Here is a 27,534-nt window from a genome sequence, read left to right as displayed (position 1 = left end):
AAGAGAGGTATGACATTTAGATATTTTTGTAGAGGAACCTTAAACATTGGCTCCAATGTTCATTAAATAGAATTTAACCATTTTTTTCAGTTGCATGGGTCCAAACTGTAAAGCACTTTGCTTATCACATAAGTTGGATGTGGGGCTGGGACCCAGCTACTGTTCAACTGCAATCTTAGTAGAGAGGTTTAGATTTGGAATTCTTAAAGAACAGACAAAGTGTTCAGTAACATTGCTGGGACAAATGATAGGGGACTGGTTGGCTAGAAAACAGCGACCCATCAGTTCTAGTTCCCTTGGGAGTGGTATCCTTTGGGTGGAATGCTTACCTGAGTCATTGCAGAGTAGAGTTCACAACTTTTAATGAAACGGGCTTCCCCCGAGAGCTGCAGTGCTTTAGAGCAGCGGAGTCCAACCTTTTTGGCACCAGGGACCAGTTTCATGGAAGAGTTTTTCCACAGACCAGGGGTGGGAGGTGGTTTCAGGATGATTCGAGCACATTACATTTATTATGCACTTTATTTCTATTATTATTACATCAGCTGCACCTCAGATCATCAGACATTAGATCCTGGAGATTGAGGACCCTGCCCTAGAGATTAAGAGTGCTAGGGGTCAGTAACACTCATCACTCACCATGTGCCTGGATGAATTAAGTGACTCCATTTTTAGATTCTTCTCATATAAAATGGGGTTACCACTAGTAGCAGCCTAATGACAAAAAATTTGTTGTAAATCATCTAGCACAGGGTTCAGCATCTAATCCTTGTATAAATGACTTCACAAGAGCTAGACGATATAAGCTGGGGAATCAAGCTTTTCTACTTGATTCTTTGAAGAAAAGCCTGGAGATTAGAGTAATTCCAGATTCTTTTGAGGGGTTGGGGTATGAGGGGGAGTGGTCATGGGTCCAGTAGTCCTTCATATGAGCTAGATTTTTGATATTTTTTGGTTTCATGGACCATCCAACCCTAATGTCACTGATTGAAATCTACCCCTTTATTGGTGAGTTGTTAGGTGAATTATCATTTGCAGAATGACTTTTGTTTGCATGCCTTCTCCAGTTACAAAGAAAGTCAAAAGTCATTCCTACACACTCTCACACAGCCTTAACTCTGGCTACCTATATTAATACTTCTGGGTGCCACGTTCTACAAAGTCATTTTAGGTTCTAATAAATGTTTCTGGCTTTGTGATTGTCGCTACCATGAAACACATTACCATCACCCTTTCCTTAAGTTACTGGTAAATATTCCTTGAATAAAATGATTTGAAAGACTTGTCCCTAATTTAAACTTTCATCTGGAATTCCTTGGTGGTCCAGCGGTGAGGACTCTGCTTTCAACTGCTGAAGGCTCAGGTTCAGTTCTAGGCTGGGGAACCAAGTTCCTACAAATTGTGTGATGTGCCCCTACCCCAAAAAAGTAAAACCAAAAATCGCCCCAAAATTTACATCTGCCAAGTAATGGACATATCTTGTGGGTTCTTAACTTTAGGAAAATAACCTCAGTGCCTCCCCCACCCGCTGTCCCTGGAAACACAACTGAATCAGATCAAGAGAGTTACCAGGAGCAATCCTTTATATTATCCAGTTGCATAGCACACTTCTTGAATAAATGACATACCCTAATTTAGGGTACATCACCAGATTCAAGTCAGAGAGTATCCTCTGCCAGTCAATATGAGTACGGGTCACTGGAAGATCTCTTCGTAGAATTTTTCTCAGAGCTTCATTCGATAACTCCTGTAGTTCTTCCAACAGTGCAGCTTGAAATTTATTCTCTTGCTCTTCCACAAGTCTTGCAAAACTTAGAGCCAGTTGAGCTTGGTTCACTACCTCCAAGCTTTCTTTCAGGTCCTTGGAGATTTCGATGTGTAGGTTGACACACCTGAAATAGTGAGCTTGCACAAAAATTCTCCCTGTTACCTGGGTTAGAAATGGATTGACTTGGAAAATCCATTTTGATTTCCAAAGCCCATTCCAGTAGTCTGCTGTTTCATAGCTGTGGTCTTCGATGCAGGCGATCAAGAACTCCTTATTTTTCACTGTTTTTCTCAGCACATTGCAGTTTCCCTTTGGGTAGTGGTCGTTCACATACAGCTTCAAGGCGCACAGAACTACAGTCCTCAGGTACTCTGTCTCATTCCGAATGATTCCATGACTCTGGATGTCCTTTAACTGGTTTTGAAGCAGGTCAAATTTGAAAGAAAGTTTGCTCTGGTAATCGAAAAACCTGTAGTCGCCCACGACATTGTGGTGAGACAGGAGGACAGCATTCCCATCAATGCTGAGTGGGACAGAGTATTTTTGGCAGTGTTGGTGGCCCGCACACTCCCCTTGATGGTGCATGAGTTTTTCATCACGGATAAGCAGACAGAGATCATCGAAGGCATTTACAAATTCCCCTGGAGGAGCCTGTATCAATAGTCTGCGAATTACTTTTTCTTTCTCTTTCCTACTCAGAGTGCTACGTGACATGTTTGGTTGCGGCAGAAGCAGAGCTTCTGGAATAAACAGTGTTCAGAGGATGAGAGAACATTCCATGGGGCACCTTTCCCATCCAGGTGTTAAACATTTAAGCTTAAGATTACCATGTCTGACCATGCAAAAACCAGGTTGTCTGGCCAGCTCTGAGTCTCCTGATGAAGTCATAAAGGAGCTTGCTCTGTGAAGTATGGAACTTTTGATGAGATCACAATGGGCGTTTGGACCCAAAGGAAAACATGACAGTCACCTGACAGCGTGGTGCCCGGCCAACCAGCTATACGAATTTTGAAGAATTTTTAAGAACTTAGCCTCCAGAACAGCCTTCTTCATAAAGTGGTGTGTTTATTGCATAGGTGGTCATAGATCTAAGAGAAGCATCCCGGAGTTTCTAAGGAGTATTTGGAAGCTCTTTGACGCTTTGGGGACCACAGTGGCAGTGATTTGTAATCAGACCGTCAGAATAACTGTCCCCAACCCAGTGGAAGCATGTTATCCTGAAAGGTTTGAGGGGTTTAAACAAAATAGTAAAAATAAAATGAGAGATGATGGCTGTTCATGGGAAAATGCCGGACGGCAAGGGTTGCCTCTCTCATAAACATTGTGGGTTTGGAAATGGTCAGAACATAAGCAAGAAGCCAGAAAAATTTTAAGGGCAGTGAAGTGCAGAGACCACAAACCTCCATACAGTCTCTGGGGGATTTTAGTGTTGTGCTAGCTGCAAAGAACAAAGGCAACAAACCACTGTGTTTTCTGCTTTCTTTCTAGAAAAGGGGCAGTGGCAACAGCGGATGAGTTTCAAGGAATCCCTTTCTTGCCAAGCGGCAGAGTTAATTATATTTGGAACCTGCAACAACTCATAATGGAGAGAAGCTTCTAAGTGAGGAGGAACAAACTTCAGGTCATGAAAATATGGAGAACAAATATCCACTCAGAAGTCCTTTCTGTTCCTCTTTCTTTCTCTTGATTTATCCCCTTTGAAGACTCCTGAGCTTGTTTCTCTCATTTGAGTATAAACTGCTTCCTTCTTTTTGCATCCTGAGTTTTTTTTTTTTTTTTTTTTTAATTTCCCTACCTTCCTATATCTTTTTCTTATAACATGAGCTTTGCCATATTAAGTCACAGCCATTAAATTGAAGGGCTTCCTATTAGTTCTAACAATCTGAAATTGAGTGTATTGTTGAACAATTTTTACTGATACTTTTCATGATTTTATAGGCTGTCATATTAATCCTTCTCAATCTTATTTTTTCAATTTGAAGTGTCCTAAATTTTGTTGTTTCTCTGTAGATAAAGCAAGCTTGATTATTTTTGTTTTCTCCTTCATATTAATTAGACACTCATCATGGCATTAGAAAAAAAAAAAAAAAAGACCTCTTTCTGATGGTCCTTAAAATGTTGCTTTTGGAGGCATGTGAGTAGCTGGACATTTGGCTAGTATAATGGTAATAATCATATCAGACATGGTTACTATTTATTGAACTCTCAGTAACATAAACTATGTTGAATGATATATTATGAGCTCATTTAATGCCCCTACCTTCCTGAAGTATTAATTTGACCACTTTTCAGATGAGGAAACTAACCCTGAGAGAGATCAAGTGATAGAAAGATCTTGATGTTCATGTCTTCAGAAAATAGACTGTATTTCCCAAGTAATAGCTGGATTTCTCAAATGTTAACTTTTCTTCTTTTCCTATAATTCTTATTTTATTAAGTCCTTTCATACCTTTAACACTAAATAGTACCTACTTAATTTTGTTTTAAATATTATTTACCATATAATTATTTTCTCACTTAGGCATGAGATAGACTATCCTCTGAAAAGAAAAAGAAAAACATTGAATTGAAGAGAGACAAAATATTCTTTAGTCATTTTAAGTACTTAATGACTTTCTGTGAGAATTTCCTTAACTTATTTTTTTGGTGTGTCTCCTACATGGTTTTTGTTGATGGTTCGAGATGACTTCAAAGGTGGAAAAATTACTCTAGAAAAAGCTCTGAAACTACTTGAAAAATTAGATATTCAGTGCAATACTATTCATGTGAAATATATTTTTAAGGTGAGATAATATCTGTCCCCTGCATATCCCACCCTAGGAAGGACTTCATCCAATATAAGGAAATATGGATAGCTACTTGTATGTTTTCTGCAGAAAATACATATGAAAGATTAGTCTCTGAGAAATTAAAGCAATTAATTATGTTAGATATATTTATAATCAAAATGGAAAGCATTTAGGTAAGAGGAAAAATGAGTTGTTGATAAAATTTGAAATAATACCAGGTTATCTGCTTAGAACAATCTGCTGGGAATGCATAGATGTTCACATCAGATTAAGATTTGTCATCTGATTAGATCAAATCATATAAATGATGAAATGGTAACTGGATTGGATGTTAGTGATTTATAGAAGGCATGGGCAATCTTGATAAAAATCATATTTTACTCATCTTCAAGGAATTATACCATAAGCTCCCCTGGAGAAGGGAAAGGTTACCAACTCCAGTATTCTGGCCTGGAGACCCCACTGTATATAGTCCATGGGGTCGCAAAGAGTCAAATACGACTGAGTGACTTTCACTTCCCTTTGTTTAAAGAAGAATTAGTAGGAAGGGAACCTGGTTCAATTCTGTCACTAGAGGATGAATGGAAAGATCATGAAAAAAAGAAAAAGCTGCATGTTAGAGCTGAGTTTTTTTTTTTTTTACTAGGAAGATGGCAAATTTCTTGGTGAATCAGGCAAGAATACTAGACTAGCCAACCCAGACAGTTAGGAAGGGTAGACATCTTGAGTATGATTTTGTTTCTTGGAACTGGGAAGCCAGATAACACAATCTGTGGTGAAATTGTTAGCAACTAACCTATACTGGGAAGCCTGTGTTACTTTGAAAGTGAAAGTGTTAGTTGCTCAGTCTTGTCCAACTCTTTGTAACCCTGTGGACTGTAATCCTCCAGTCTCCTCTGTCTGTGGGATTCTCCAGGCAAGAATTCTGGAGTGGATAGCCATGTCCTTCTTCAGGGGATCTTCCTGACTGAGGGATCAAACCCAAGTCTTCTACATTGCAGGCAGATTGTTTATGGTCTGAGCCACCTGGGAAGCCCCTGTTGTTACTTCACACGTGGGCTAACCAGTGAGCCTGGTAGAGTTCCAGGAATGCTTGCACAGGCAGGTTCCAGTTCAGAGAAAAAAGACAGCTTGGTACTCCCAAATATACCAGTTGCCAGGCTATCACCATTTTGCTGCCATTTCTCCTGGCCCTGTTCCCAAAGTGATATGAGGAGGGCCTGGTGACATGTGCACATACAGTGGGTGTATTACCTGAGAGGGACCTCAGAAGAAAGCTTAAGAAACTCAGAGCTTTTATTATGGGCAATAAGCCTGTCTGATCTTTGCCCCGGAGGGTGTCGTTATTAATGTTATTATCCCGGACAGTAAACAAACCTGCTTTTTCCTCTGGAATGAAGAACTATCTCTTCATCATGTAAATATCCTTGAAGAGCTAGTCCTGAAGAAAGGCAATTGGTGGCTCTGCTCAGAAAATAAGCAGAAACACAGGAGCAAGCATTTCTCTCAGTCAGATTTAGTCCTCAGGTTTACTAACCAAAAGAGGAGGTTCAGAAAAGAAAAACTGAACTTCTCAGGAGACTGCTGTAAAAGACAAAGAATTCAGAGTTGCTTCTATGGCTCCAAGTAGCTTGTGCTGCCATAAGAGATAAGAATTTTGATTAATTTCTAATACCACACCTGAAGAACACAAATTTATGTGAAAGGCCTTTACACATAGAATTTTAACCCAGTGGTATTGCCCAAAGGGAGAAACAGCTGTGTGCTTTCTGGTTTAATAAAATTCACATTCAGCACAATATAGAGGTAGTAATATGTTAAATCTGTATTTAATGTGAAATACTGTAAATCTTAGTGATTTTCAAGTTGCTTTGAATTAGCTGCAAGATAGAGATAGGTCTTTGAAATGCTCTTGAGTAAAACGCAAGCTGTATCGAAAAGCATTATGTAGAATGTTCAACAGGTATAACAATTAAATAAATAGCTCATTAATTGGAATTTATGATTATTTGGACATAGCCAGGCTGAAGGTCTATTTTGTATAGCAAAACCTTTTTAAAGTAGCTATGAAAACAATGTTAATTATAAAAATTAGAGGAGCAGAGATTCCTTAGAATACTTCAAAAACCCCTTTAAAATGACCTCAGATACTTTAGAAGCATGAATTATGTATAAAAGAGTGATGATTATGGTAAACCATTATCTTCTATTTAAATAACTCTCCTAATAGAAATACTTTGTTGCCTTAGGTGAAATTGCTGTATATTGGTTAAAATGTTGATTAAGTAGTATGCCTAGGGAAAGTATATTGGTTAACTGAATTTTCTAGATAGCTCAAGATTAATCTTAAACATCCAACTCTTTTGCTTTAACTTATGTTGCTGATCTGTCCACTCGGCAAAGATACACCTATTAGTGAGACCAAATAAAATGAATCACAGTGAATCTTTTTTTTTTTGGTGTCCACACAAACACAAAGACGCTCAGTGTCTCAGAGCTGTTATCATTAGCAAGCTTACTGGGTGTAGAGAGTCTTCAGTCTCTGAGAACCTAGTTGTGCAGTACTTGATTGACAAGTCAGAAATCTCTGAGCAAATGTCTTAATCTGCAGGATGGGGATACTAATATATTTATTTTGCAGGATGGTTCTAAATATTAAATGTTATCATTTGTGAATGTACCTAGTATCAGGCTTGGCATAAAGTAGGCACCAAGTAAATTTTAGTTGAAGCTACATCATGACTGTTCAAAAAAATAGAGAAAATTACATTATATTTATTGATTTCCTAAGTGTTTAATAGTTGACATAAATTCTGACATGAATTTACTTTCTGACAAGGTGAAATTTTATTATAAAACTTGAGTAAAGCACATATAACTTCATGACCCTGGCAAAATATTCTAAACTTCTTTTTCCAAAATTAATTACTGAATCTTGACTTGAGCAGTAGTTCTCTAAGTTTTCTTTAAAAAATCCCTTTATTAAATTAAAAAAATTGTTTTTAATCATTATTTTTAATTTGTAGCAGGAAAGATCCCCTGGAGGAGGGTATGGCAACCCACTCCAGTATTCTTGCCTGGAGAATCCACATGGACAGATTAGCCTGGAGGGTACAGTCCATGGGGTCACAAGGAGTCTGACACAATTGATAGACTAAGCACAGCACAACACAGCACAAGCTAATTTTAGGAAATATCTCCTGTCATTTCAATTCACATAGCTAGTCTTAGATTACAGTCTTGATTGTTGGCAGAATATGAAATAGTATCCTTTTCAATTTTAAGAGGTTATATTTCTCTATATTTGCCACGGTTCAGCTGAACCCAGAAATACAAGCCCCCTGGCTACTGGAGCCAATGTGTCCTCTGGACAAGGGGTGTGTCCTCTAGACAAGAGGTGTGACCTCTGGACAAGGAATGTGTCCTCTGCACAGCAGCTTGTGTGCTCAAGCTCCCTTCTTCAGGCTAGACTCCAAGATATGCACAAAGGCCTTCTTCAGGGAAGACTGGGTCTTAGGTGCCTTTGATTACTGTATCTGCATTAGGGCTTCCCAGGTGGTGCTAGTGGTAAAGAACCTGCCTGCCAGTGCTGGAGACCTAAGAGACACTGGAGGACGGCATGGCATCCCACTGCAGTGTTCTTGCCTAGAGAATCCCATGGACAGAGGAGCCTGGCAGGCGACAGTGCATGTGCTCGCAGAGTTAGACACGACTGAAGTACTTAGCATGCATAGCATGCATGCATGCATTAGGGACAGAAGGAAACAGGGAATAAGAAAAGGGGAAAGAACAAGTTGCCTGCTAATTTAAACTGGTATGTCAGTTCAGTTCAGTCTCTCAGCCGTGTCCAACTCTTTAAGACCCCATGGACTGCAGCATGCCAGGCCTCCCTGTCCATCACCAACTCCTGGAGTTTACTCAAACTCATGTCCATTGAGTTGGTGATACCATCCAACCATCTCATCCTCTGTCATCCCCTTCTCCTCCTGCCTTCAGTCTTTCCCAGCATCAGGGTCTTTTCAGATGAGTCAGTTCTTCACATCAGGTGGCCAAAATATTGGAGTTCCAGCTTCAGCATTAGTCCTTCTAATGAATATTCAGGGTTGATTTCCTTTAGGACGGACTGGTTGGATCTCCTTGCAGTTCAAGAGACTCTCAAAAGTCTTCTCCAACACCACAGTTCAAAAGCATCAATTCTTTGGTGGTCAGCTTTCTTTATAGTCCAACTCTCACATCCATCATCCATACATGCCCACTGGAAAAACCATAGCCTTGACTAGACGGACCTTTGTTGGCAAAGTAACGTCTCTGCTTTTTAATAAGCTGTCTAGGTTGGTCATAACTTTTCTTCCAAGGAGCATAAGAAAAGTATATCAGAGTTTGAGGAAAAAGTTGCAAGTCATAAGATTTCCTAGACTATATTTTGAATACATTGTTTTTAGGGTAATTTCAGAGAGAATTTTAAAATGCTACATTTTATGTTAGAAGTTCTGGCTTTGATAGCTCAGCTTTCTCATCAGATAGATCACCTTTCTTATAATGTTGTTTATTAAGTAACATTTCATCTTTTTACTAGCAAACTGAGCAATGGAAATGGTAACAACGTGAAAGACCTTTATTCTGTTTTCTAAAGTGTACTATCAGAATGACTAACAATAGAATTATTTTAATATGTTCTTTTATCCTCCTGGATTCAATCATTCATTTAAACATATGATCACTAGGCTCCTAATTTAGGGTGTACTCAGTTGCTCAGTTATCTCTGACTCTTTGCAGCCCCATGTGGCCCCTTGGACCATAGCCTGCCAGGCTCCCCTGTCCATGGAATTTCCCAGACAAGAATACTGGAGAGGGTTCCCATTTCCATCTTCCAGTAATAGGCTTTGGAAATAAAAAAAGAATAAAGTATCTACCTTCATGGGGGTCATAGGCTTAAGGTAAAAGATATATTTTATTTCTTAAATTTAAAAAATTATTCAAACTTTTCATTTTTATTTATTTATTTAGTTATTATTGGCTGTACTGCATGATGTGTGGGTTTAGTTCTCTTACTAGGGATCAAACCCTGGCTCCCTGCATTGGAAGCATGGTGTCTTGGCCACTGGACTGCCATGGAAGTCCCCAAAAGATATATTTTGGAATTATACATAAATTATTTGGGAAAGTTCTTTTTGTAATGCCTTGCAAAAAATAACCACTTAATGAACTTTTATTTTTTTGTAAACTTGAGAAAGATGATTTCATTACTCTTTTTTTTTATGTTGTAAACTGTAAGTGATTAATATGTAACATTTTGAAAAGCTGTAGTATTCCCTGCAGTGGGCCCTGAGATTTTGCATATTTTCTGTAATAAAAGACATCTTTTCCTGCTCTCCCTAGTTTTAGGGAGATACTTAGTTCCTTTTTCCAATTAAATGAACATATTTCATCAGAATCATCAAGTTCTGAAGGCCTCAGTCAGACACTCTTATACATACCAAGTGTTAGTCAGTCATGTTCGATTCTTTGTGATCCCATGGACTGTAGCCCGCCAAGCTCCTCTGTCCATGGAACTCTCCAGGCAAGAATACTGGAGTGGGTTGCCATTTCTTCCTTCAGGGGATCTTCTCGATCCTGGGATTGAACCCAGGTCTCCTACATTAAAGGGAAATTATTTACCATCTGAGCCAACAGGGAAGCCCTATATGTACTAAGGATATGGGAAACAAATGACAGACTTTGCATCTGAGACAATTCTAGAAGGGATGCGTAAAGGTTTTATTCTGGTGTAATAAACCCCAGTAGAGAAGCAGGTATAGAATCTTCTAGGAATCTTAGGTAGGGCTCTCTAACATGATGTGGGGAGGAGACACAGAGGGACATAGGGAAGACTTCAAGAGAAGGACATTTTTTTGAAGATTAGTAGAAATTCATGCTCATGCTCAGTCATTTGATCATGTCTGACTCTTTGTGACCCCATGGACTGCAGTCCCTTAGGCTCATCTGTCCATGGAATTTTCCAGGCAAGAATACTGGAGTGGGTTGGCATTTCCTGCTCCAGGGGCTCTTCCCAACCAACTTAAATAAAAAAGAAAACAATATTCCAGACAGAAGAAAGAGCCTTTACAATAGCAAGAGGTAGCTTGGTATTTGTATTGTAACTGATTCAGAGCACAGTACAGTGTGAAATGCATGGAAGAAGTGGTGGTGGGGCGGGGGAAGAAACCATGTCTTTGAGGGTCTTGGATGCCAATAGTTTGGATTTTGTCTTGAAACCAGAGGAGAAACACTGAGAAATTTAAGAGAATTAGAGAGATCAGACTTGTATTTGGCAATTTATTTCTGCACATATACTCTTGTCAACTGAATCAATACATGCAACCTAAAAGTTGAGAGTTACGTTCTGTTTGATGGGAAGTTTTAGGATTTTGGCCCTGGGAGGTAGCATCTAAAGTAATCCTGGGAGAATTGCTCTGAGGAGGCAAGGGGGACCCAGGTTACATAGAAATTTTACAAAGGGTAGGTAGTCTGAATGTCAAAAGTTCATTGTAAATTAAAGAAAACCAGATATCTTAAGTAGTTTAGTACTTTTCTAAGTATAGGAAGATGTAAGTGTCTGGGCTCACTGAAATCCTTCCTTTGATATGCACCTCAGCTATCTGGGGTCATTATTCTGTGTTTTCATATCCTCCTCAGGGCTCAACATAGGGAGTGGCTGCAGTCTGATGGCAGGTGTTCTTTCCTTCCTGAGTTCCCTCAGGGCTCACCAGCTCATATTGAAAGAAGGTGAAAGTGAAAGTCATTCAGTCCTGTCTGACTCTCTGAGAACCCATAGACTGTAAAGTCCATGGGATTCTCCAGGCCAGAATACTGGTGTGGGTAGCCTTTCCCTTCTCCAGAGGATCTTCTCAACCCAGGGATCAAACCCAGGTTTCCCGCATTGCAGGCGGATTCTTTACCAGCTGAGCCACAAGGGAAGCCCACGAATACTGGAGTGGGTAGCCTATCCCTTCTCCAGTGGATCTTCCTGACCCAGGAATTGAACCAGGGTCTCCTGCATTACAGGTGATTTTTTACCAACTGAGCTATCAGGGAAGCCCCCTGCCAGCTCACATTGGAGGGCTGCAATCACTGATGATATCCTTTGTTTATTGATATGGCAGGAAATATTCCATTTCTCACTTTGAGTACAGGCAATAGTGTATTGTTTTTTCTTTCCTTCCTTGGAGTTAGTTCAAGTCCTGGTCTACCATGGCTCTGGGACTGGTGACAATCAACATATAAAGGTTTTTGCTCTTCAGTTTTATCCTACAGGGGAGATATTAATACATTGATACCCTATGTTAACATTGAGGCTGCTGTTAAGAGGTTCAGTACTCAGATTTGAACCTTCCTTGCTTACCACTATTCTTCTTCCCCCTTTTCTTCTGCTGACACTGTGTTCCCCAGGCCTTATATTTCTTCTCCTTATTACTTACCCTTTGTGCTTTCCTTTCCCTTCTCTACCAAAATTATAATTTCCCATCTTCAATGATAGGAGACCCCAGTTTGATTCCTGGGTCAGGAAGATCCCCTGCAGAAGGAAATGGCAACCCATTCCAGTATTCTTACCTTAAAAATCCCATGGATAGAGGAACCTGGTGGGCGACAGTCTATGAGGTTGCAAAAAAGTCGGACATGACTGAGCACACCTAAGTACCTCCCAGGATGGTGGATGTCATCACCACAGTAAGGACGAGGTTTGAAGCAAATCCAGATGGTTCAGGGACGTCCTCAGTCTTGAAGAATCATGAGTATCAATACCTCAGCCTGAAGTTGGGCAAGTCTTTCTGGGCAGAGAGCTATTTATGGGCTGCAGTTCTCCTGAGGAACAGGGTTTGCTTCTTTGCTTAAACTGGGCAGCCCAGGCCACCAGGTTGTTTTTTTTTTTTTTTTTTTTAATTTGTATTGAGGTATGGTTGCTTTAAAATAGTGTATTAGTTTCTACTGTACAGCAAAGGGAATGAGCAATAAATATACATATATCCCCTCTTTCAGATATCCTTTTCCCTTTAGGATCACCACAGAGCACTGAATAGAGTTCCCTGTGCTATACAATATGTTCTCATTCAGTACAGTCGCTCAGTTGTGTCCGACTTAGTTGTGTCCAAGACCACATGGACTGCAGCACGCCAGGCCTCCCTGTCCATCACCAACTCCCGGAATTTGCTCAAACTCATGTCCATTGAGTTGGTGATGCCATCCAACCATCTCATCCTCTGTCATCCCCTTCTCTTCCCACCTTCAATCTTCCCCAGCATCAGGGTCCTTTCCAATGAATCAGCTCTTTGTATCAGGTGACCAAAGTATTGGAGTTTCAGCTTCAACATCAGTCCTTCCAATGAATATTCAGGACTGATTTCTTTTAGGATGGACTGGTTGGATCTTCTTGCAGTACAAGGAACTCTCAAGAGTCTTCTCCAGCACTACAGTTCAAAAGCATAAATTCTTAGGTGGTCAGCTTTCTTTATAGTCCAACTCACATCCATACATGACTATAGGAAAAACCATAGCTTTGACTAGTCAGACCTTTGTTGGCAAAGTAATGTCTCTGCTTTTTAATATGCTGTTTAGGTTGGTCATAACTTTTCTTCCAAGGAGCAAGCATCTTTTAATTTCATGGCTGCAGTCACCATCTGCAGTGATTTTGGAGCCCCCCAAAATATTCTGTCACTGTTTCTGCTGTTTCTCCTTCTATTTGCTATGAAGCGATGGGACCAGATGCCATGACCTTAGTTTTCTGAATTTTGCATTTTAAGCTAACTTTTTCACTCTTCTCTTTCACTTTCATCAAGGGGCTCTTTAGTTCTTCGCTTTCTGCCATAAGGGTGGTGTCATCTGCATATCTAAGGTTATTGATATTTCTCCTGGCAATCTTGATTCCAGCTTGTGCTTCTCCAGCCTAGCATTTCTCATGATGTACTCTGCATATAAGTTAAATAAACAGGGTGACAATATATACCCTTGACATACTCCTTTCCCTATTTGGAGCCAGTCTGTTTTCTATGTCCAGTTTTAAGTGTTGCTTCCTGACTTGCATATAGATTTCTCAAGAGGCAGGTCAGGTAGTCTGGTATTCCCATCTCTTTCAGAATTTTCCACAGTTTGTTGTGATCCACACAGTCAGTCTTTGGCATAGTCAATAAAGCAGAAATAGATGTTTTTCTGGAACTCTCTTGCTTTTTTGAAGATCCAGTGGGTGTTGGCAATTTGATCTCTGGTTCCTCTGTCTTTTCTAAATTCAGCTTGAACATTTGGAAGTTCATGGTTCACATATTGTTGAAGCCTGGCTTGGAGAGTTTTGAGCATTACTTTACTAGCATGTGAGATGAGTGCAGTTGTGCAGTAGTTTGAGCATTCTTTGGCATTGCCTTTCTTTGGGATTGGAATGAAAACTGACCTTTTCCAGTCCTGTGGCCACTGCTGAGTTTTCCAGATTTGCTGGCATATTGAGTGCAGCACTTTCACAGCATCATCTTTCAGGATATGAAATAACTCCACTGGAATTCCATCACCTCCACTAGCTCTGTTTTTAGTGATGCTTCCTAAGGCCCACTTGACTTCATACTCCAGGATGTCTGGCTCTAGGTGGGTGATTATATCTTCATGATCAGCTGGGTCATGAAGATCTTTTTTGTACAGTTCTTCTGTGTATTTTTGCCACCACCTCTTAATATCTTCTGCTTCTGTTAGGTCCATACCTTTTCTGTCCTTTATTGTACCTATCTTTCCATGAAATGTTCCCTTGGTATCTCTAATTTCTTGAAGAGATCTCTAGTCTTTCGCATTCTATTGTTTTCCTCTATTTCTTTGCATTGATCGCTGAGGAAGGCTTTCTTATCTCTCCTTGCTGTTGTTTGGAACTCTGTATTCAACCCATTTGAATTAGTTATCTATTTTCCACATTAAAAAGGAATGGAATTAGGTCATTTGTAGAGATGTGGTTGGACCTACAGACTATCATATAGAGTAAAGTAAGTCAGAAAGAGAAAAACAAATACCGTATATTAATGCATATATGTGAAATCCAACCTATTTGCAAAGCAGAAGTAGTAATAGAGAATAAAGCCACCAGGTTTTAAGTGGTAATTATCCACTAGTGATTCCCAAGCTTTGGCATCATCTCATGCAGTTTTATATATTTATGTAAAATAAGAATCCAATGTAACTTGTTTTCAGGATGAGTTGGTATATATATTACACAACTACTCTAACATTTTTGTTTTGTGTATTTTTTACATTCGAAATGTGAGCCCACCAGTAAATTTTTTTAGTAGGATAATGACAGGCTGAAACAAGGAAGAATCACCATAGAAGAATTTAGAACAATTTATCGAATTATTACATACAGAGAAGAAATTATTGAGATTTTCAACACGTATTCTGAAAACCGGAAAATTCTTTTAGAAAAGAACCTGGTCGAATTTTTGATGCGAGAACAGTATACACTTGACTTCAATAAAAGTATTGCTTCTGAGATCATTCAGAAATATGAGCCTATTGAAGAAGGTATGCTTGTACTTCAAAGTTTTATCAAATATTTATATGCAAACTGTTTTTTATTAATAGAAGTTTTCAAATTCAATCTTGATTGGGTCAGCTTTCTTCTAGGTAATATTATATATTGACAGTTATAATTTTGTAACTTACAGACAGTGTACATACCTTTTAGAAAGCTATGTTGTGTAACCACGACTTTCTTTCATTGTCCAGTTCCTTCCTTTTAACTGTTTCTGTATCTTTCAAGTGTTCAGAGATGAACTTAGGCATGGAAAACAAGATGAGGATCTTATTATTATAAATACCATAATGGAAGAAAGGGTCCTGATATTCATTAGTAAGATAAAAACCCAGGTGTAGGCAGTTTTCCGTTTTTATATATTATTGACAAAATATAGAATATTAAATTAGCTAAACGAAAACAGTTCTAGGGAAGAGATAAAACATTGTAAAATCACTCATTTCTCTGTTGTTGACACTTAATTGTTTACAACATTTCATAAACATTAAAAGATTTTTGCTTTTCTTTCATTTTCCTATGCACTCATCTGGTTTAAGTCCAATAACCATTTTGGCTAGTGATCTCTTGTATAGTTTTTGATCTTTGTTTCATCTTTAATGGGTAAAGCACTTCAATTTTTTCCATTTATACTTATTTTTAAATAAAATAATAAAGACATAATATAATACAATATTCATATAGTTGCAGAAAAAGCACTATTAAAGCATGCTGTTTAACCCTACAGAGATTAATGGAATAGCTCAGAATATTTATTTAATAAGGGATATATGAAAGTGCAGGTCTTTTCAGGAGGCACTATTGGTAAAGAACTCACCTGCCAATGCAGGATACAAGAGATGTGAGTTCAGTCCCTGGGTCAGGAAGATCCCCTGGAGGAGAGCGTGGCAACCCACCCCAGTATTCTTGCCTGGAGAATTCCATGGACAGAGGAGTCTGGCAGTTTACACTCCATAGGGTCGCAAGGAGTCAAACAAGATAAAGGGACTTAGCAGACACACACACACACATGTGAAAGCCCGAGTTCTGCCTTTGCAAACTGGTTTATGTCTACCAGTGCTTAACATATGATGATATGGGTTCTAACAAAACAAAACATTCCTTCATGGACTCATACATTCCTGATTTACTGAAGCATTTATTTGTGGCAACCAAGCATGTTTCTAGGGCCTGAGGATACAGTGGAGTATGAGGCAAACTAGGTCTTATATTCCTGATAAGGGTTGGAAGGAGACTGACAATAAATAATTAAACATACAAATAGTTTCAGAGAGTACTATGTACTATGAAAAAAATAAAATAAAATAGACAGTAGACAACCCACAAGGTCTAGCTCAGGTGAGTGTTTAGCAGAGTCCTTCATGGGGAATGTAACATTTGAGCTGAGACAAAAATGATGAGAAAGAATTAGTCATGTGACAAAATGGGAGAAGGGTCTGACGTCTAGGCAAGGGAAGTGTTGACTCTGAGGTGGAGAGGCAAGGAACAGGAAGAGGACAGTGTGGTTCGAACCTGGAGAGATAGGCAGGGATTAAATCATGTAGGTCTCATTGGTCGTAAGCTAGATTTTGGCTCATGACTCGGTACCACATAAAGACTTGGAATGCTTCTAAGCATCGTTGTGGTAAGACTGAAGATAGTGCTAGTAAGAGTTTGGTCTCCATTAAAACTTGCAAGTTTGCAGCAAGATAAAGCACTTGTATCAGAATGTAAAACAAGTACATCTCTAAGCACATCTGATGAGTCCAGATGCTTAGTCTTTACTTTCTTTCTTCCTTTTTTTTTTCTTCTTTTTTTTTAAATTAAATTTAATTTTATTTTATTTTTTAACTTTACAATATTGTATTGGTTTTGCCATAGCCAGGACATAGAAGCAACCTAGATGTCCATCATCAGATGAATGGATAAAAAAGCTGTGGTACATATACACAATGGAGTCTTTACTTTCAATTGCAAAGACTTTCCATAAGAATGTAGTGAATTGATTTATGTTTTGGTTCAAACTCTTTATATCATTTCCACCTGGAAACAACCAGTTCACAGACATGCACTTTATGGCCCTGTTCCAGTGAAGATTTTTAAAACACGTACTTTGGAATTGTTACCTGCAGATGGTAAATTAAATGGTTGTTGTTTAGTTGCTAAATTGTGTCTGACTCTTTTGTGACCCCATGGACTGTAGCCCGCCAGGCATCTTTGTTCATGGGATTTCCCAGGCAAGAATATTGGAGTAGGTTGCCATTTTCTTCTCCAGGGGATCTGCCCAACCAGGAATCGAACCCAGGTCTCCTGCACTGCAGGAGGATTCTTTACAGTTTAAGCCACCAGGGAAGCCCAACTTAAAAGGTACAAAAGCATAGTGGAATGGTGCCACTGACATTTTGGAATTGTGTTTACATTTTAACTATAATATTATAATGTGTATCTATTCCATCTTTTGAGTCTTCCTCTGCTTTCCATTCAGATAGTTTTGCACACAGGCAAGACCACTCATTTCATTTACAAGGCTATTGATCACTTTAGAGACTTATTGGGGCCAATTTGAATTATGAACTTATAGTCCCAAATGCTGCTAAGTTTCTCAACCTTGTCCCACAGTGATATGTGACATGTACCAAATGAGGAGAACCTCATTTTATTTTAAATATAAAAATCCATCAGATTAACTGTCATCTCAGTCTGGTAGTTTTTAAGGGCATAACATGAGTTTGTTTTCTATTCCATTACCAAAGATATTTACTTAGTTAATAGTTCAAAGAGCTATAAGCCAATCACTGGTAATTGCACTGGGAAAAAGAATAAATTCATGCAAATCATTACAATTATGATATATGAAGCATTTGCCCCGTTCACTTGCATGTTTCTAATTTGTATAGCTTTGAAATAGAGAGTTTAGTTTGCATCACTATAAATATTTTATGTATTTTATTCTAGCTTTCATTTTTAAAAGTAAGATTGTAATAGCATTTTGAATGCTGGCTTTTTTGTTTTTATGATGTCATAAACATTTACTTAATGTCACTATATATTTTTTTCTGATACATTGTTTGTAATGGCTGCTTAGTATTGTGTCATATTTTGAGATTTAATCTCTTTCCTCCCCTCCCCCATTTATTTTGCTTTTATAAATAATGCTGGTGTGAGCATTCTTGCATATCAAGCTTTGTCTGAGTCTCTATTTCTGTAATTTAAATTCCCAGAAATAAAATTCTCTGCCAAGGACCACTCTCTAAAGTGAATACTCACACCAACTTTTAATATGAGGCAAACTGAGTTATCAGCAACAAAAGCAACAGTAACTAACTTTTATAGATCTAATATACAGCACTAGTATGCACGAATGGGTGTTATGATTGCCATCATTCCTAAGACAGGGAGAGGTTAACAGACTCGTATATAACAAATTAGTGGATTTAACCCAAGCTGTCTCATTCCAGAGCCAGTGTTCTGCTTAAATAGATAATTTTGGTATATATGATACTGAGCAAAAAAGTTCACAGATCATTTGCTAAAGATAATTATATGCAAATGACTTAGTAATTCGATTCATAAGAATGCACCCAATAGAAACATGTACATATTTGCACCAAAAGATATATACTGGTTATTTATAGCAGTGTAGTTTTGTAAATAGCCCCAAACTGGAAATTATCTAAATGCTTGTCAAGAACAGAATTGATAAATTGTGGTATATTCACACAATGGAGAGCTATACAAAAATAGGAATAAAAAATATCTGTGTACCACTATAAGAATAAATTTTATAAATAATGTTGAGCAAAACAAACCAGTCATAAAAAATACATATTGTGTGAGTTCATTTATGTAAAACGCAAAAACTAAAGAAAACTTATCTGCTTCTAGAAGCCATACCATTGAATATACTTGGCAGTTGGGGGTTGGGGTTTGGAGGAAAACTAGAAAGTTGGCAGGCAGCAGTCTTCTGGGGTGCTGTCATCTTCTGTTCTTTGACCTTGGTGTTGGCTACATGGATGGTTCACTTGTGGAAATTCATGAATCTACGACACGTGTCCTTTTCTTGTATGTATTTTAATTATTAAAAAAATTTTTCTAACAATAGTTCCTTGTTGGTTATCTATTTTAAATATAGTAGTCTTGTATATGTTTTTTAAACATTAAAAGAAGAGATGATTAAGTAATATTTAGTCTTGAAAGAACTAAAAATAAAAACCTTAGAAAAATTTGTTTCCAAAGAAACTTAGATCAGTATTAATTCTAAATGAATACTTTAGAATCATGCTCTGCTACTATGTTTAAAGTGAAATGTAATTTTTATACTATTTATGGTATTTCTGCATTCTTTTTATTTTTTAAAGTTAAACAAGCACACCAGATGTCATTTGAAGGTTTTAGAAGATACATGGATTCATCTGAATGTCTGCTATTTGATAATAAGTGTGATCATGTTTACCAAGATATGACTCATCCATTGACTGATTATTTTATTTCAAGTTCACATAATACATACTTGATATCTGACCAATTATGGGGACCAAGTGACCTTTGGGGATATATAAGGTATTTCTTTTGATTTTTGAATCCATCACATTTAAAAAATGTTTGAAAGTTCCTAGTGGTTTCTACTCCAGCAAGCTGTAATTCATTGGAGGGGTTTTCCTTAGGAAAATGTCATAATTTAATTTATTCTTTACTGAGGAGGAAAGACTGATGGTGAAAGAGTGGGGGTAGAAGATGCTTTGGGAAAATATTGTAGGAGTCCAAGGATGATGGTGATCTAGATGGTTAATTCATGAGGCAGCAGTTGAGATACATGGTTGAATTTGAAATATTTTAGGGAGACAGAGCCAACAAGGTGATTTACCAGGCAGTTTGAAGAGAAGTATGAGGGAAAGAGAGTATCAGGATTTTGGGCCTGATAACCTAGAATGTGAAGACATTATGGGCAGAGATGGTGAAGCCATTGTAGGGTGTGATTCAAAAGCAAAAGTTCCATGATGTCTGTGTTCAGTTGGAGATATCAGTTAGTTATCAAAGGGCTAGGCTAGATAGTCAGTTGGGTATATGTGTCTGGGATTTGGAAGAAGTATCCAGTTCAGTTCAGTTCAGTTCAGTCGCTCAGTCATGTCCCACTATTTGCGACCCCATGAATTGCAGCACGCCAGGCCTCCCTGTCCATCAGCAACTCCTGGAGTTCACTCAGACTCACGTCCATTGGAGTCAGTGATGCCATCCAGCCATCTCATCCTCTGTCATCCCCTTTTCCTCCTGCCCCCAATCCATCCCAGCATCAGAGTCTTTTCCAATGAGTCAACTCTTCGCATGAGGTGGCCAAAGTACTGGAGTTTCAGCTTTAGCATCCTTCCTTCCAAAGAACACCCAAGACTGATCTTTAGAATGGACTGGTTGGATCTCCTTGCAGTCCAAGGGACTCTCAAGAGTCTTCTCCAACACCACAGTTCAAAAGCATCAATTCTTTGGTGCTCAGCTTTCTTCACAGTCCAACTCTCACATCCATACATGACCACTGGAAAAACCGTAGCCTTGACTAGACGGACCTTTGTTGGCAAAGTAATGTTTCTGCTTTTCAATATGCTATCTAGGTTGGTCATAACTTTCCTTCCAAAGAATAAGCGTCTTTTAATTTCATGGCTGCAGTCACCATCTGCAGTGATGTTAGACCCCCCAAAAAATAAATTCTGACACTGTTTCCACTGTTTCCCCATCTACTTGCCATGAAGTGATGGGACCAGATGCCATGATCTTCGTTTTCTGAATGTTGAGCTTTAAGCCAACTTTTTCCACTCTCCTCTTTCATTTTCATCAAGAAGCTTTTTAGTTCCTCTTCACTTTCTGCCATAAGAGTGGTGTCATCTGCATATCTGAGGTTATTGATATTTCTCCCAGCAATCTTGATTCCACCTTATGTTTCTTCCAGCCCAGCGTTTCTCATGATGTACTCTGTATATATGTTCGATAAGCAGGGTGACAATATACAGCCTTGACATACTCCTTTTCCTATTTGGAACCAGTCAGTTGTTTCATGTCCAGTTCTAACTGTTGCTTCCTGACCTGCATATAGGTTTCTCAAGAGGCAGGTCAGGTGGTTTGGTATTCCCTTCTCTTTCAGAATTTTCCACAGTTTATTGTGATCCACACAGTCAAAGGCTTTGGCATAGTCAATAAAGCAGAAATAAACGTTTTTCTGGAACTCTCTTGCTTTTTTGATGATCCAGCGGATGTTGGCAATTTGATCTCTGGTTCCTCTGCCTTTTCTAAAACCAGCTTGAACATCTGGAATTTCACAGTTCACATACTGCTGAAGCCTGGCTTGAAGAATTTTAAGCATCACTTGACTAGCGTGTGCGATGAGAGCAATTGTGCGGTAGTTTGAACATTCTTTGGCATTGCCTTTCTTTGGGATTGGAATGAAAACTGACCTTTTCCAGTCCTGTGGCCACTTCTGAGGTTTCCTTATTTGCTGGCATATTGAGTGAAGCACTTTCACTGCATCATCTTTCAGGATTTGAAATAGCTCAACTGGAATTCCATCACCTCTGCTAGCTTTGTTTGTAGTGATGCTTTCTAAGGCCCACTTGACTTCACATTCAAGGATGTCTGGCTCTATGTGAGTGATTACACCATTGTGATTATCTTGGTTGTGAGGATCTTTTTTGTACAGTTTTTCTGTGTATTCTTGCCACCTCTTCTTGATATCTTCTGCTTCTGTTAGGTCCATACCATTTCCGTCCTTTATCGAGGCCATCTTTGCATGAAATGTTCCCTTGGTATCTCTAATTTTCTTGAAGAGATCTCTAGTCTTTCCCATTCTATTGTTTTCCTCTATTTCTTTGCATTGATCGCTGAGGAAGGCTTTATCTTTCCTTGCTATTCTTTGGAACTCTGCATTCAGATGCTTATATCTTTCCTTTTCTCCTTTGCTTTTCACTTCTCTTCTTTTCACAGCTATTTGTAAGGCCTCCCCAGACAGCTATTTTGCATTTTTGCATTTCTTTTGGGGTGGTCTTGATCCCTGACTCCTGTACATTGTCACGAACCTCCATCTATAGTTCTTCAGGCACTCTATCAGATCTAATACCTTAAATCTATTTGTCACTTCCACTGTATAATCGTAAGGGATTTGATTTGGATCATATCTGAATAGTTTAGTGGTTTTCCCTACTTTCTTCAATTTACGTCTGAATTTGGCAGTAAGGAGTTCATGATCTGAGCAACAGTCAGCTCCCGGTCTTGTTTTTGCTGACTGTATAGAGCTTCTCCATCTTTGGCTGCAAAGAATATAATCAATCTGATTTTGGTGTTGACCATCTGGTGATGTCCATGTGTAGAGTATTCTCTTGTGTTGTTGGAAGAGGGTGTTTGCTATGACCAGTATGTTCTCTTGGCAAAACTCTATTAGCCTTTGCCCAGCTTCATTCTTTATTCCAAGGCCAAATTTGCCTGTTACTCCAGGTATTTCTTGACTTCCTACTTTTGCATTCCAGTCCTCTATAATGAAAAGGACATCTCTTTTGGGTGTTAGTTCTAAAAGGTCTTGTAGGTCTTCATAGAACCGTTCAACTTCAGCTTCTTCAGTGTTACTGGTTGGGGCATAGACTTGGATTACTGTGATATTGAATGGTTTGCCTTGGAAACAAGCAGAGATCATTCTGTCGTTTTTGAGATTGCATCCAAGTACTGCATTTCGGACTCTTTTGTTGACCATGATGGCTACTCCATTTCTTCTGAGGGATTCCTGCCTGTAGTAGTAGATATAATGGTCATCTGAGTTAAATTCACCCATTCCAGTCCACTTTAGTTCGCTGATTCTTAGAATGTCGATGTTCACTTTTGCCATCTCTTGTTTGACCACTTCCAATTTGCCTTGATTAATGGACCTGACATTCCAGGTTCCTATGCAATATTGCTCTTTACAGCATTGGACCTTGCTTCTATCACCAGTCACACCCACAACTGGGTATTGTTTTTGCTTTGGCTCCATCCCTTCATTCTTTCTGGAGTTATTTCTCTACTGATCTCCAGTAGCATATTGGGGACCTACTGACCTGGGGAGTTCCTCTTTCAGTATCCTATCATTCTGCATTTTCATACTGTTCATGGGATTCTCAAGGCAAGAATACTGAAGTGGCTTGCCATTCCCTTCTCCAGTGGACCACATTCTGTCGGACCTCTCCACCATGACACGTCCATCTTGGGTGGCCCCACGGGCATGGCTTAGTTTCATTGAGTTAGACAAGGCTGTGGTCCTAGTGTGATTAGATTGACTAGTTCTGTGATTATGGTTTCAGTGTGTCTGCCCTCTGATGCCCTCTTACAACACCTACCATCTTACTTGGGTTTCTCTTACCTTGGACGTGGGGCATCTCTTCATGGCTGCTCCAGCAAAGCTTAGCTGCTGTTCCTTACCTTGGATGAAGGGTATCTTCTCACCATCACCCCTCTTGACCTTAAGAAGTATCCAGGTTGGAAAAATAATCTTGGAAGCCCTTGGCATATAGATGTCATTCAAAGCTATGTGATTGGGTGATATTACTTAGGAAAAATCATAGAAAATATATCTTATAATCCCATGATAACATCAAACTCACAAATTAACATTGCTTCTATAATTTAAAATCTAAGTAAGTACATAAATCCCCAAATTCAGAAATATACCCACTTAAAATCCTGTAAGGATAAGCCCATTCATAGCTCTACAGAAATTTCTGTTCATACACCATTATATTTTTTTGAGAGAAAATACCTTTTCAATAGGTTTATTTAGAAATACAGAAATTTAATTTTGAATTCTGAGAAAATGTTCTACCCCTGTGAACATTTAAAGTTAACTTTAATTATATTTCTTCCTCTATTTCCTTACCCACTTATAAGGGTTACAGTTTGATAAAAGTCTTCGAAATTTCTCTACTTGTGAGAGGTGGTGTAGAATGATGTTTACCTATTAATATTTAAGTTTCTGGTGTTTATCTTTCCTCTCAGTCCCTCATTTGTTAATTACCTGATGGGTATAACATTTTTTATGTCTCAGTTTCCTCCTCTTTAAAAGATAAAAACCAATATTAACTGCACTAAAGATTTTAATTCTTGAAACCCCCTTAGATTTATTTAAGTGGAGAATTTCTTTATTGAGTGAGAAATTTTTCATGATTCATTCCCATGATTCATTATTCAATCATTTCACTCAGTGTGAGACAGTGAAAAGTGGCTTCCATACCACCACTGAAAGAGAGCTTTCTCTTACCAGCTTCTGAGTAAAGGGTTTGCCATGACACAGTGCAGTCCCCTCATTTTTTGCTGGGGACCAAACCATGTAGTTAAAATAAGCAGCTAAAGGTTGGCTTGATCATGGATAAAGTTAACCTATCTTTATGACCAAGCTAGATAGCATATTGAAAAGCAGAGACATACTTTGCCAACAAAGGTCCGTCTAGTCAAGGCTATGGTTTTTCCAGTGGTCATGTGTGGGTGTGAGAGTTGGACTGTGAAGAAAGCTGAGCGCTGAAGAATTGATGCTTTTAAACTGTGGTGTTGAAGAAGACTCTTGAGAGTCCCTTGGACTGCAAGGAGATCCAATCAGTCCATCCTAAAGGAGATCAGCCCTGGGATTTCTTTGGAAGGAATTATGTTGAAGCTTAAACTCCAATACTTTGGCTACCTCATGTGAAGAGCTGACTCATTGGAAAAGACTCTGATGCTGGGAGGAATTGGGGGCAGGAGACGACAGAGGATGAGATGGCTGGATGGCATCACTGACTCAATGGACGTGAGTTTGAGTGAACTCCGGGAGTTGGTGATGGACAGGGAGGCCTGGTGTGCTGCAATTCGTGGGGTCGCAAAGAGATGGACATGACTGAGCAGTCTGACTGAAGTGAACTGAACTGAGAGATTGTAGCAAGAAGCAATATTCTTAAGTTTGTCCTCCATGAAAAAAAATTTTTCTATAAAACCACAGAGGGTTTTGATCTACTAGTAGGCAATATAACCCAGGTAGTATATGGTTAAAAATGAAAGTAAAAGTCACTCAGTTGTGTCTGATTCTTTGCAACCCCATGCACTGTATAGTCCATGGAATATGGTTAAAGGTTTAACCTATAGTCCAGGAGTGACAATTTTATTTTGTTTAAATTTTACTAGTGCCCTTGTGAAAGGATGCCGCTGTCTGGAAATTGACTGCTGGGACGGATCACAAAATGAACCTGTTGTATACCATGGCTATACATTCACCAGCAAGCTTCTGTTTAAAACTGTTATCCAAGCTATAAACAAATATGCATTCCTAGTATGTACATGCCTTTGTTCAGTCACAGTTATTTAAACATAAGATAATTTGTTTCAAAATCCTATAATGCTTGGCCTTAGTTTAGATCAGTGACCTTTCAATTGTAGGTTATGATCCATTAGTTGGCAGCAAAATCCATGTATTATGTATCATTATGTGTGTATGCTCAGTCATATCCCACTCTTTGTGACCCCATGGACTGTATGCCCATCAGGTGGGATTTTCCAGGCAGGAATGCTGGAGTGGGTTACCATTTCCGTCTTCAGGGAGTATATCATTAAAGGTAGATTTATTAAAACAGATCTCAGGTAGGAAGGTATATGTAGTTTCAAGGAACTTTTTGTTTAATTATGTAATTATATTATATGTGTGTATATGTATGCATGCATGTGTATTGTGTCTTAATGTAAATTATATTTCTTACCATGAGTTATGGCCAAAAAGTTTAAGAAATACTGTTCTATGTAATAGTAAATATTTTACCAACATTCAGATATTTTACTTTCAGGACACAAATGTAAAAAATGTATTATCTCAACTTTTGGCATATTTTATACTCTGATGGCAGGTATTTATACAGAAAAGAATGTTTAAAAGTTTACTTTGGATTTAAAAATTATTGTTAAATTTATTAAGTTAAAGATTCAAAGATCTATTTCTTTCTGTCTAAAGCTTCTAATTCAGTTTAAAAATACTCATCTGTAAATTGAGCAGGTTTTAATAGTCACTGAATTTTGAGTAATACTTGATCTCATTGACAAGCTTGGTTAATTGAGCACCTTCAGACATTTTAAATTGTGTTTTTAAACTTAGTATATTTGATTTCTTTCTTAAGTACTTCAATTGTAGTGTAATTGAAGAGATTTAACAAAATCTAAGTACTTAATGTCTATTTAATAAATTAAACTTAAAAAGTTGAAAAACCTAAAGTTCTCCTAGCTTGGTCAATCTTTTATCTGTAAACAGAAGCCTAACTTAAAATCACATACTTAGATTCATTGTTCCATTATTTATTAGAGTATAAAATAATAAATATTTATAAAATGTTTTAAAATTTATCATAATATAAAACCTTAATATATGGCATTGATTCTCTTAAACATCTAATTTCTGATGTTTAAATTTATCCAAACTTCTCCTTTAAATTTTACACCAGTGTAGACAACTTCCTATTTGACATTTCCACTTGCATGTTTAATAGCTATAGTTAACATGTTTCAGCTTGAGCTCCAGATCATATCCTTCTTTTTCCTAGTCCCACTTTTCCTATGGTCTTTTCCATCTCACTTAATGACAACTGTGTTTGCCCTAAATCATTATTGTCTACTTTAATGTTCCCTTCTTTTCTCTCTGAATCCTCTATATATTCTTCAGCAAATCCTCCTGGCTCTACTTTCCAAATGTACACTGAATTTAATCCCTTTCCCCCATTCTCACTGTCACTCTCCTGGTCAACTACCATCACCTCTGACTTGCATTATTGCAATGGCTTCTTATCCAGGGTCTCTGCTTCTCTCCCTCCTCTTCTGCAGTTTCATCTTAATGTAGCAGAGTGACTTTTTGATAAGTCCAATCATGGCATTCCCCTTTTCAAACTCTTTAATTCCACTCAAAATAAAAGTTAAAATCTGTACCATGACTCCCAAGGCCCTACATGACCTGTTTACCATTACCTCCCTGACGTCTTCTCCTCCTCTCTCCTTTGTTCATGTGGCCATTCTGGCCTCCTTACCTCTTTTCAGACCCATCTCAAAGCCTTTGCACTTGCTATTCCCTTCATCTGAAATACTCTTCCCAAATATTTTTGTACCAAACTCTCCCACTTCATTCAGGGTGTATAACTGAGGGAATAAAAGGAAATAGAGACAGTCTGAAAATTCAAAGGCCTTACAAGGATGGACAGACATCTACAACTTCTAAGACTCCAAAGAGTACGTGATGGAATGAAAAAAAAAAAAAAAAGGCTTTCAACAGACTCAATGAAACTTCTCAGTTGGATGCAGTGACACAGTTTTGCAGCAAAGATTAGACTGAAGTTTAGACTTTCTACTCAACATAGTTGCCATTAACTTGGGGATAAGAGAGTGATGAAATAAAATACACTTGATATCTATGGTGCAGAAAGAACTTTGAGTATAGGCCCCAGCACATGCGACTTACTAGA

The 27,534-nt window shown here is 38.3% G+C and overlaps 2 protein-coding genes across 2 annotated transcripts in view; one reads left to right on the top strand and one right to left on the bottom strand.

Moving 5' to 3' along the window:
• Positions 1-1,565: 1,565 nt before the first annotated feature.
• On the bottom strand, positions 1,566-2,645 carry CAPZA3 (capping actin protein of muscle Z-line subunit alpha 3). Its single transcript, XM_027543543.1, has one exon. The coding sequence runs from the start codon at positions 2,477-2,479 to the stop codon at positions 1,580-1,582; it is 900 nt and encodes a 299-aa protein (XP_027399344.1). The 5' UTR covers positions 2,480-2,645; the 3' UTR covers positions 1,566-1,579.
• A 53-nt stretch (positions 2,646-2,698) lies between these two features.
• The window catches only part of PLCZ1 (phospholipase C zeta 1), a 48,670-nt gene continuing 23,834 nt past the window's right edge, over positions 2,699-27,534 (top strand). The window contains exons 1-6 of the mRNA XM_027543542.1: positions 2,699-2,824; positions 3,254-3,408; positions 4,425-4,548; positions 14,850-15,081; positions 19,429-19,630; positions 25,226-25,370. Of these exons, the coding sequence (XP_027399343.1) occupies positions 3,398-3,408; positions 4,425-4,548; positions 14,850-15,081; positions 19,429-19,630; positions 25,226-25,370 (714 nt within the window). The 5' untranslated portion in view covers positions 2,699-2,824; positions 3,254-3,397. The remainder of the gene's footprint in view (positions 2,825-3,253; positions 3,409-4,424; positions 4,549-14,849; positions 15,082-19,428; positions 19,631-25,225; positions 25,371-27,534) is intronic.

Source organism: Bos indicus x Bos taurus, chromosome 5 (assembly GCF_003369695.1).
Source record: "Bos indicus x Bos taurus breed Angus x Brahman F1 hybrid chromosome 5, Bos_hybrid_MaternalHap_v2.0, whole genome shotgun sequence".
NCBI classification, from domain to species: Eukaryota; Metazoa; Chordata; class Mammalia; order Artiodactyla; family Bovidae; genus Bos; species Bos indicus x Bos taurus.
The sequence above is the reverse complement of the archived record's forward strand: the minus strand, read 5'-3'. Positions and strand labels throughout refer to the sequence as shown.